The sequence below is a fragment of the Taudactylus pleione genome, unplaced genomic scaffold, assembly GCF_031769625.1.
Source record: "Taudactylus pleione unplaced genomic scaffold, aTauple2 ptg000212l, whole genome shotgun sequence".
NCBI classification, from domain to species: Eukaryota; Metazoa; Chordata; class Amphibia; order Anura; family Myobatrachidae; genus Taudactylus; species Taudactylus pleione.
Genome location: NW_028284614.1, coordinates 6,068,583 through 6,079,937, shown reverse-complemented (window position 1 = coordinate 6,079,937; position 11,355 = coordinate 6,068,583). Strand labels below are relative to the sequence as shown.

General features: G+C 47.7%; 2 protein-coding genes across 4 annotated transcripts in view; one reads left to right on the top strand and one right to left on the bottom strand.

Annotated features, from left to right (window-relative positions):
- Positions 1-463: 463 nt before the first annotated feature.
- CDPF1 (cysteine rich DPF motif domain containing 1) lies at positions 464-10,688 on the bottom strand. 2 transcript variants are annotated; one of them, XM_088478290.1, is made up of 4 exons: positions 10,454-10,688; positions 6,115-6,234; positions 3,169-3,280; positions 464-1,527 (listed from the first exon to the last, which is right to left on the bottom strand). In XM_088478290.1, exons 2-4 carry the CDS (start codon positions 6,225-6,227, stop codon positions 1,411-1,413), a joined length of 342 nt encoding a protein of 113 aa, XP_088334416.1. In that variant the 5' UTR covers positions 6,228-6,234; positions 10,454-10,688; the 3' UTR covers positions 464-1,410. The 2 variants fall into 2 exon arrangements, with proteins under 2 accessions (XP_088334416.1, XP_088334415.1); XM_088478289.1 differs by lacking the exon at positions 10,454-10,688 and adding an exon at positions 9,063-9,981.
- TTC38 (tetratricopeptide repeat domain 38) overlaps positions 10,572-11,355 on the top strand; it is a 35,747-nt gene continuing 34,963 nt past the window's right edge. For both annotated transcript variants that reach the window (XM_088478288.1, XM_088478287.1), the window contains exon 1: positions 10,572-10,830. In XM_088478288.1, the coding sequence (XP_088334414.1) occupies positions 10,801-10,830 (30 nt within the window). In that variant the 5' untranslated portion in view covers positions 10,572-10,800. The remainder of the gene's footprint in view (positions 10,831-11,355) is intronic.

Genomic DNA, 11,355 nt, shown 5'->3' with positions numbered 1-11,355 from the left:
CTGCAGGCACAAACGCAGATAAGTGTCGGCTTTCAGGAAAGGCGCTGTTTAGTAAATAAGCCCGAGGGTGTTTTTTTCCTCCATGCTTAAAATTCCAGATCTAATATTTATAAACTGGACTCCTTCATGCCTAGCAGAATAGGATAATGTCACATGACCATTTTAATCGCTCAAGTTGATTGGCAGCCATTTTGGGCAAGTGTCCAAAGCGCCCAATAAAATTGTTCTGCAGCTGAAATACCTCACATTTCTGCAGAGCGTGCCACACAGAGTGTTAGGTACTCATTAATAAATAAGCTAAGAGTTTAAAAAAAAATAATATAAAAGTTGCACGGTGCTCCAGTTTCTTCACACAGTCCAAAAACACACCAGTAGGTTAATTGGCCTCTGACAAATATTAAACCTTAAATGAAATGCATTGGGGAAGCCTGTGGTCACCTCAGAACGCTGGTAACAAGACTGGTTTAGGTTCAACATATTTTAATGTGTTTTGCAAAACAATTCAACAGTGAATACAAAAGTTTAAAATCCAACACACTTCCCAAGCTATACCCAGGTCGGCACCGTCCACACCGGACTCGGGTCGGCACTGACTCGCCTCTTCAGCGCAGGTGAGCAGCGCTTCTTCCCCTCCCTCTCCGCGACCTACTTACCTTACTCCGCAGCGGTCCGGAGGCAGGAAGGGCGGGTGGGGTGCGCTGCTCCGCTGTGGTCGGCCCGGCAGTAGACGCTTGGCGATGATGTCATCTCCATGCGCCACTGAAGCCGACCAATCGGACGTATGCGGTGCGACCCAGGCCATCGTGACCTGGGCTGCGCCATTTACATTGCAGGGTGACACAACCCATGCTCAACCCTGCAAGCGAGCCGGGTCGGATCCCCGGGTCACTGGACCCGGGTTCAACCGTTTACACCGACTAAAATCCATGGTTGATGCGCATTCACGTGCATCAACCCGCGATTTTTCAGTCGGTGTAAAAGGGGATAGACATCACAGGCCATATAGCAAGTGTGCTTATATCGTTCCATCAATGCACATTGCCCAGCAGCCCACGCAGGTTAATAGCGACCACTTGTGAAACACAATAATATACCTTCCTTTTCACAGTGTACTTTCTTACTTCCTAGATTCCAGACATTTACTAGATCACAATCTACATAAATAAAAATAATTTGAAAACATCGGGGACTGCATCTAACAGCTCAGCGACGGGACATGGAAGTTATATTGTCCACAGATGGTGACCGTAAACTCCTAACTTAGATGGATGGGATGGGGGGGGGTGTACTGTAGGCATAGTATTGGGTATGGTGTAATGGTAGTGTGGCTTGCTTCCTCCTCTGGTGTCACCCTGGGGAAGCCCACGTCAATCATCCTTTTTCCAATGACCAGTCCTTCATTTGCCATCATCATTGTCTCCTGGCCTTCCGTTTATCCAAGTCCTGTTGGATCGCCTCTGGAAACGAGTCTCTGTTTTTGGTGACGCAGGGCAGGCAGAATCGCTTGGAGTAGAAGAGGCTGCATTCCTAAAACAAGGGCAATAGAAGCCATGAGTAAAGGTTGCCTGGGATTTCCTGAGTGTACCAGAATGAATGGCTCCCTATTGTTCTGTTTTCTTTATGGACCAATAAAGGTTGGTACTAAATCCTCAATCAGGATGTCTGATCCATTAACACTTCGTTGTGAGCCCTTTTGTGAATCTTTCCAGTGCAAGCCACTACAGTATCTGTGCTAATGCTAGAGATGTATCATAAATGACAGAGTGTGTATCTTATGTAATGTCCTACTGCACAACCGCTACATATTGCATGGAGATATATATATATCTATATTACTGTATATATTTAGAGAGAGATATATCAGACACATGACTTTGGATCATTCATAAAGCTTATGGAACAGAGGTTCTCAAACTCTAACACCCTAACAGTCCAGGTTTTAAGCATCTCTCTGCTTTTGCACAGATTGTATAATCAAATGGAATACAGCACTAAGGGATAACTTTACTAAAGTTAGAGTTTTTAGAAGTGAGTTTTAAAAGTGATGTTGCCCATAGCAACCAACCAGATTCTATTTAACATTTAACTAGCACCTTCTAGAAGCTAATAGGTAGAATCTGATTGGTTGCTATGGACAACATCACTTTTAAAACTCGCTTCTAAAAACTCTCACTTTAGTAAATTTACCCCTACCAATCATCTCTGCTTAAGCATGGATATCTTTAAAACCTGGACTGCTAGGGTACCCTTTGGACTGAGGGCCTGATTCACTACGGATAGCAATTCCGCTTATGCGCAGGCATTGCAGTTGCTAATATCTGCGGTGCTATTTAAAGGTTTGCATTCACATTGCGATCGCAGCCTGACATAAGGACGCCCACTTCCCCTAAAGGTGCATACACACGGTACAATATCTTTGAACGACCAACGATGCGCGCTCCCGCATGGACGATAACGATATCTTTGGTCGTCCGTATATGTAGGCCAACCTGGACGATATAGTCAAGAGTTGTCTGTTCAGAGATGTGGCAGGATGTCCTCACTGTAAGATATCTATCATAGATGTCTATCAGTGTGTACACCCAATATAGTTTGTCCGGCCCTACAGAAAGTTCAAGGGAAATCTTTCAATGATATCGTTCATTGAACAGATCGTACAGTGTTTAGGCACCTTTACTCACACTCGTATACTAGGGCAACATAGCGAAACAATCGGTAACATCGGACCAGACGCACACTTGCATAAGCCCTGACCTTACTCAGAATTTGCCAACAGCCGCGCACGCTACCAGTGCTATGGCTGCTTATGGCCACACAGTGGATAATTTATGCACGCCCATGCAACGGAGTTGAAACGCACTGGCACGCCTGCGTTCGCCCGACCCCCCCTTCATCACCACCCACAAACGGCACTTCCTGTCAAACACTCTGTAAAGAGTCTGCATACGCAGTTCTGACGCACACGCGTGCTGCGACGCATGCACAGTGTGAATTAATCGACCGATTGCGTGCGTACTAGCAACTGCGTTCCTTGCTGAATCAGGCCCTGAGTTTGAGAACCATTACTACAGAAAAACACTTTATGCCCTCTCCATCAATACCTACATGCGCTAGAAAACAACTTTATGGAAGAAAAGTTAAAAACCGCTAATAAAATGGAATGTTTACCGTGTCGGCGCAGACCACCGCCTTACACAGGCTGCACGGGGAGCCCAGGATGAGAAATCGCTCTCTGTCGGGAGTGAAGGGGTCCATCATTATGTAGCATTCCTCCAAGAGACTAGAATCAAGCACACAATGGAGACCCAATGGATTTTAGACGCTTCTATTTATTTTTAACCAGGGGCAGTAATACAAGTACAATGAAATAACCACAGCATCTAGTAATTCCCGAAATAAACTTATCCGGTATCAAGCAAAACAGAATCTGTGATTAATCGGTCTGAAAAGCGCTGTATAGCGCCTAATTACCAACCGATCGCTGCTTTTTGCAAAGGACCTGGGAGACGCCTGAAAGGGGAGGGAGGACCAGGGGCTGGAGAGAATGTAGGAGTGTTTAGGAGACGCAGCCAATCACGTGCGCTGTGTAGAAGTGACTGACGACCGTTCATAACTCGTCCCCTCTGACTCCTAATTCTCTTGGACTGATCACGCTTAAAAGCTGCGACCAGCTGTTCGTGTAAGGGGACTATGCAACCGCTATTGGGAGAGAGCGCTCAAGGATTTACAACTCATGTCACATAAACCCCATCATGGGGCTGATCTACTAAGTGGCACAAATGGGTTTTCATAGCAACCGACCATACATTTTTCTAGTGCAGTTTATCAAATGAAAATTAAATGGCTGCTATGGGTAATAGCGCCGCAAAGCAAACACGGCACAATTTTATTAACCAAGCTCAATGTGTAGGACATTTTACCACATCTATACTAATAGTTAGAATTAGGGGCTTTGGGTTTTTTTGGGAGATACTGGGGCCAACACAGAGTAGTATGCAAATTGTCTGTAATTACCTGCGCAATTCGTGTACAGAGGATAAGGTGGAGGTTTGCCTGAAAGCTGATTTGTACACATATATACATACACACACACACACACACACACACACACACACACACACATGACAGCACTGCCCATATCCGTACACCCGATTATATGGCGGTTATTATTATCAGCGCGCATATTCACCAACCCTATCCCTGGTGGAAGGGATTCCTCGGAAAACAGGAGAATCTTTGCGTACGCACAACTCTGTAGTTTGTACATGAATGAATGGTAAACAAAGGGTTTTGGTCGGGTTTCTATAGGGATAACACGGAGCAGGCGTACTCTTATTATTACACAGTGATGGACAGAAGTCTTGTGAGAAAGGCTCAAAGCAATGGGGTCTGAGAAAGGGAGCAGTGTTATTACTGTCTATAGATCAAATCAACCTTAATCTTCCGCTGTCAGACTACAATAGAGAATTCCTCTGGACACAACTGTAATTAATGCAGAGATGACTGACGCTCTGTGTCCTACCTCTGGGCAGCTACATTCAGCAACTCCTGTAACTAATCATATACATGTAGAGCTGAAAAGCATGAGCTCTATTTATGAATCTTGCCAGTCCGGACAGCGATTAACAGAGAGAGCTCTTTAAATTGGAAGCCACTCTTCTGCCTTGCCATCAGTCCCACCGGGCGTTTATGGGCCGCAGACGGTGCAGTCCCTAGAGGCCGATGCCTGTGCACATGCGCTGGTCACGCACCTTTCCAGATGCATTTCGTATGCGCAATGCGTTTGGCAGGTGCTGAAGAGAACAGGAGCCAGCCGGGCCACTGACCGGACTGCACCACGGGCAGCACCCCTGACACAAAAAGGTAGAAGCTACCTCTGCATACAACCCTGTCCTCACTGACACATCACTCACCTCCTGATATACTCTGTGCTGCTGGGGACCCTGCTCCTTCTGCTATATAAAGCTAGGTACACACTGGACTTTTTGTCGGGCCGATATGCAGCTTCGTAACGACATATCGCCTACATCGCTCAGTGTGTACGCATGTTTGCTGCACATCAAACTTAGTGGTATCGCTAGCGGCCAGTGCATTGTTAATGAATGACGGAACGGTGATCGTTAGGTTGTTCATTAAAGTCGTCCAGTGTGGATGCACAATCACTGTTGGCGGGCATTCATTCCAATGTTGGAATGAATGCCCGCCGCTCCATTGTGTACCTAGCTTAACTCTCATTCTGTGGTTTTCCGGCTGCCTCTATTCTTATCCTCATATGACACTGCCCCTGTCACATGCAGCCATGTCCTCACTAACGCAGCACTCATCTCCTGATATACTCTGTGCTGCTGGGGGACCCTGCTCCTTCCACTATATAACTCTTAGTCTGTGGCTTCCTGCTGCCTCCATTCCCCTCCTCACAAGGGGCCTGATCATAGGTTTACACGGAATGGAATCGGTATGAATTATCGCTGGACCCGTGGCCGGCGGTTCAAATCCCGACAGCGCCTGGCCGACAGGAAGAGATCCCGATCGTCCCTAGGTAAGTATTCACTAACCTAATCTACCCCCTAACCCTCCCTTAGGGGTGCCTAACCCTAACCTTCCCCCCCCTGTGACTAACCCTAATCCTCCCTCTAAGTGCCTAAACCTAACCCCCCCTTCCCCGCCGCCTAAACCTAAGTCCCCTGGGGGGGTGCCTAACCCTTACCCTCCCACCCCCTAGCCTAACCCTAACCTCCTGGGGGGTGCCTAACCCTAAGTTCCCCCCGGGAGCCCTAAACCTAACCCTCCCCCCCCCCCCCCGTGGCTGTCCGCTGCGGCGCCCAGGATCTGCTCGATCGGGGGATGCCGGGCGCCGGTCTCCCGAAGTCGGTCAAATGACAGGCATCTAGATTTAGACGCCTGTCATTCGTCCCTAGTCGGGATAACAATGTCTGGAAGCCGGCAGTTGGCATTCTGTCCACCGGCTTCCTGAACGTATACCGTTTACACACACACACAGACACTTTTTAAAAAACATCCTAAAATGCTTTTTGTGATTAATATCTCTTCAGACAAATTTCCCAGCATGCAGTTTTAAGTCTTTTTTCAGCCTGTAAAGCCAATCCAACTTACATAACAGACTTCGTATTTGGAGGCTTCTGGCCAAAGTAAATATATGGGACTGATAATTTGCATAGCTGACACTCAAATATTCCTTTTGGCGGATGGGATTCATCAAGTTCCATCTGAAAACTGATATACAACGTATTAATCATCATTCAAACAAATCAGGCTGCACAGAGATTGGTGGGTGTAATTTTTGTTCTGGCAGTAAAACACCCAGCATGTTAGTAAAGCATGAAACTGACAAAGGCTCCTTTACATAGAAGCACTGTTCATTAAACTCCATTACACAAAGTATTTTTTTTTAAATAAAATTTTGATTGACAAACTATGGCACGTTTGCATTAAATTGTACGGGATAGATTTACTACAGAGCGGGTTTTTAGAAGTGGAGATGTTGCCCATAGCAACTAATCAGATTCTACTTTTATTTACATAGCAGCTTCTTATCTAGAAGATAATAGCTAGAATCTGATTGGTTGCTATGGGCAACATAACCACTTCTAAAAACCCGCTCTTTAGGAAATATACCCCCATACTTCCTTCCAGATTAGCATGAATGCAGACCTCATTTTATTAAGGAATACATGTTATTTAAAAGCATACATTCCATTTATACATGTACTCCAGCAAGAGTGACCCCATTACTTCCTTTTGTTACAGGGGAAGTCTATTATTTGGCTAACACCTGCTCCTTAGGTAGGTCACTCCCTGTGTAGTCCTCCTGATGACTCCACTGTTATCTGTGCTTGGGCTGTCAGGATCCGGTGAAAGTCTGGTACTGTCTAAAACTAGGTAAACACTGGAGCGATGGCAAAATCGTAACGACATATCGTGAAGTGTGTATATACAATATGCGCGCTCCCGCGGTCAAATGCCACATAGTCAGGCCTGACGATATCGCAAGCGGCCCCATTCATGTTAACTCGTTCCGGTGTTTATAACATCGCTCTAATGTGTACCTGCGGTACGATATATTGTCCCGGTACACATCGTCCAGTGTGTAACTAGCTTAAGTCAGCGGATTGACGTACTGTGGCCAATCAAATTAGCTTCCACACGGAGTGCACGCCCTTATTCTGTTGTCCCAGACAGCAGTCAGCTCCGCATACTGGGAGGCGCAGCAGAAGAGGTTCTGAAGCAGGAAAGGGCAGCGGCTCGAGGACTTGTGGCAGAGACTTTCACTTTACTGCAGTTTTTCAGTTGCACTTGGTGACTATTTTTATAAATCTATTAAGCACAAAACAAAAATTGTACTACTTTTATGTTTCTTTGTAATTCACCATATTAATTCTGCAGGTAAGCACCCAGGCACATGTACATCTTTCGGGGGCAATTCAATTAGATGCGATGAGGGGTCCCCATCATGTATTTTACCGCACATCCCCAGAAGGGTGCGAATTTCTCTCTCGCTCCGGGGCTTGCACGCGCAATGCCCCACCATCGACCCGCTTGCGAGCGTGTCTGAATCAGGCCCTTAGTGTCACGGAGCCTAGACTTGTGGTCATTATCAGACTAATGATACCATTGGTGTAGAAAATGTCACCACTAAGTGGTCCTAGTTTGCTAGCATTGGTTAAGAATTGTATTGTTGCAAATCTATATCCAGCAGCACTCAATGGTGGGGAACAAATATCAGTTTTAATGGCATATTTGTTAAAGGCCACCTCCCAAGTTCCAACATTATTTAGATCGGTGAGCTGAAAAGCAGAGACTTTGTTAGTCAATTGCAAAAAGTTCCATGATAGCTTGAGGTCAGTAGTTCGGGTGAGCTGGATAGAAGTGGTGCTCAGAACACGGAGTAGAGTCGGTTCTATGTCCAGAGTGGCGCGTAGTTCAGGCATGGGTCCATTGTGTAGGGTAAGTGAGGCCATGTATTTCCCAGGTTTGCTATAGCTGGCTTGGACATTGTAACAGTAGTAGGTGGAGCAGTAGTTTCGGACATCTACAGGGTAGTCAGTGACTATGAACTCAACGTGGTAATTGCTTGGTATGACAGTTCCCGCCTCAGTTTGCCGGCTGGTGAACCGATACTCCCAAGCCGTGCTCTTCATCTTCGCGCACCAACCAAACTGCACTATTTCATACTGCTGAATGGGGGATGCCAGAGTGAAAAAGAACTTGGCATCCTGCTGCTCCACCACGACTGTGATCTCCTGGTAGGCACAGGCTGGCGATGCGCAGTTAGGGGTCACACACTGCACGGTGACTCTATTACCAACGGATGCGGTAATTGTTACTGCGCCAGACTAGTAGCTTCACGCCATTTTTGTGCCATGTGCATCTTGGGGGTCTGTCGCTCTCACGTACGGTGGTGGATGGACTGTAAATCAGCTCATTCTCTGCTTTCCACAAGAAAGTTATCCTATGGCCCTTATCCTGGCGGGTAGACACCCTCACCGCCGGGTCCGAGCAGGAGATCTGTAACGGAGGCGGTTTTATCACCTTGGCCAGACACAGCACCACAAAACAGTTCCAGCCTAATGCAGCCAGGAACGTTTTTCTTATTATTACTAACATTATTCCATCACACAGCCAATGGTCAGGCAATTCTTCCTGTCAGCTTAATACATGCTACCACACACCTACAAAAGCCGACCATCAACTGTTGATGCCAAGTTTCCCACCTCATCAAGCCACGCCCTAGGGGTGTATCTAGGGGGTCTGAGCGCCCAGTGTTTTCCCCACGCTTTATTTGTAGGGCGGTCCTGCACTGAGAACTAGCGGCGGTGCATTGCACCTGGCGCTAGTGTCCCCAGGGCCCCACAAAGTGGTCGGGTTTAGCTGCGTAAAGCAGCTTCCCCCGACCAAAGTGCTGGGCGCGACCGCGAAAAAGTAATGTTTCGCGCCCAAACAGGTCACTTTTCGGCTCGTACCCTACTGGGGCTGCGAGGGGCTTAACAATTGAATACCGCCCTATGTGGACAAAGCTATCAGGGGCTACCCACTCCACTTACTTGTTTTGCAGATTGCTGGCAGGTCTCTGGTGGGCTGGAAGACTGCTGGTCCCTGTCACTGGTATAAGCAGGCTGCTGGGCTCCCTGGCTGGTGCTGGTTGTTGGTCTCCCTGGCTGGCAGGCTGCTGGGCTCCCTGGCTGGTGCTGGTTGTTGGTCTCCCTGGCTGGCAGGCTGCTGGGCTCCCTGGCTGGCAGGCTGCCGGGCTCCCTGGCTGGTGCTGGTTGTTGGGCTCCCTGGCTGGCAGGCTGCCGGGCTCCCTGGCTGGTGCTGGTTGTTGGTCTCCCTGGCTGGCAGGCTGCTGGGCTCCCTGGCTGGCAGGCTGCCGGGCTCCCTGGCTGGTGCTGGTTGTTGGGCTCCCTGGCTGGCAGGCTGCCGGGCTCCCTGGCTGGCAGGCTGCTGGGCTCCCTGGCTGGTGCTGGTTGTTGGTCTCCCTGGCTGGCAGGCTGCTTGTCTAATCAGATGCAGCATGCAGACTCAGCAAAGGGAAGTAGAATCCATGTGCAGGTGGAACGCATAATTCCTTTCTACTTCCCTTCCGGTGTACACACAGCACAAGTCCAGTCACCTAACCCTATACAGGCAATCATTTGTCCAGTAGCCTGTCATTTAAAGTTTATCCCACCCCCACCATTGGACCTCATCCAATCAGCGTGGGGTGTGGGGGACAGGTGACAGTTTTTTGTTTTTAACCCTTTGCTGCCAGCCAATTGGATGCGTTGGGGAGGAGGATTTGCTGTGTTGTGATATAGAAGCTGCTGCCTGTGACTGACAGAGAGCAGACGCTGCCTATTGCCTGTCTGCTAAATCAGTGAGCCCCGCAGCAGCAGTACACAGACACAATACACAGAGAAGTCAGGGAGGAGGGGCTCAGGCTGCTCGGCTCCAGGACAGCGTGTCCTGTGACTGTCATGCTGCTGTTGATTCACAGTTCCCTGACATGATAGAACTATCCAGCCAATGGCTGTGTGTGTGATAGCACTGGATGGCACACCCGCCCCCATTGGCTGGCGCCCCTGGCAAGTGCCATCCCAGCCAATAGGTAGATACACCCCTGCCACGCCCACCTCAGGGGGGGGGCAATCAACCTATTATACTTTTTATATTATTATTATTATAAACTCCGTTCTGCCATCAGCATGGTTGTAACTTGTCCCAATACGAGATTTAGGGGTCTAGTTACTAAGCAGTGTTAGTAGACAAGTGAAAAGTGACAAGGTGCCAGCCAATCAGCTCCTATCACTTTTCACTCTGTCTCCTAACACTGCTTAGTAACTAGACCCCTGAACCTAATAAATATGAGCACCTGCACCACAGCACTGTAACACGCCTTTGCCAGGAACAAAGATGGCCGAGTAGACTGCATATCACGTGCATGGTCATTAGTACTTACCCAGCTGCTGAGTCGTTGCGCAGTGATAAAAGCAGCAGGAATCGGATAAATAAATGCAATATCTCCCCTGAATAAGGGGGAGTGTGTGACGTTATACTGTCAGTTTCTGCAGGCTGGAAAATGCTGCATGCTTGGCTCTGGCAGCAATCAGGGGAAACACATTAAACACATATGACCCACACAACGTGTGACCCTGTGTGTGAGTCTCCTGGATTCAGAATCTCCTCCCACCAAAGGGGCTGGGCTATGGGGGAAATACAAAGTGACACCCTCCACTACATACATAGACATTGCATTAGTTGCAACTTGCGTTGCAAAGATCCTGGTACTGCTAAAGTATATTAAACATGACATCTGTCTGCCTGAGAGACTGTAAGGTAGGTAGCAACTTACCTGTCAGTAGTGACTTCTGCTGGGGGCATGCACTAATACAATAATAATAATTATCATCATCATCATCATATGCTGCAAGGCAGAAGTGCAAACAGAAGTGTATCTTCCCCTACACTGCTCTGCCATTGCATACTATATGTACCTGCTGTAATGTACAGCACATACAATGTAACATGTGGTTCTATAGGTGGAAATACTTTTATTTCCTTGCAGGAAGTGGATATGTCTGTAGGTGTAATGGGCTATTCTTACTGACCTCTGAGATATGTGCAGCACTCTCATTATACTCTTCCAGTTGTTGCCCCCCTGGCAGTCTGTATGTTGTTGGTATGTTACCGAGCACATCATCATCATCACTAAATTCATTACTCTCCTCCACCTGTGATGTGAATGTCCTTATATCACCTCTGGTTTCTATATACGGCAGCTGTAAATTACGGTGTAACATTCATCGTACAGAGACTGTATCCTGCTGTTACTGACGGCTATAGTTACTTTGGATTATAATA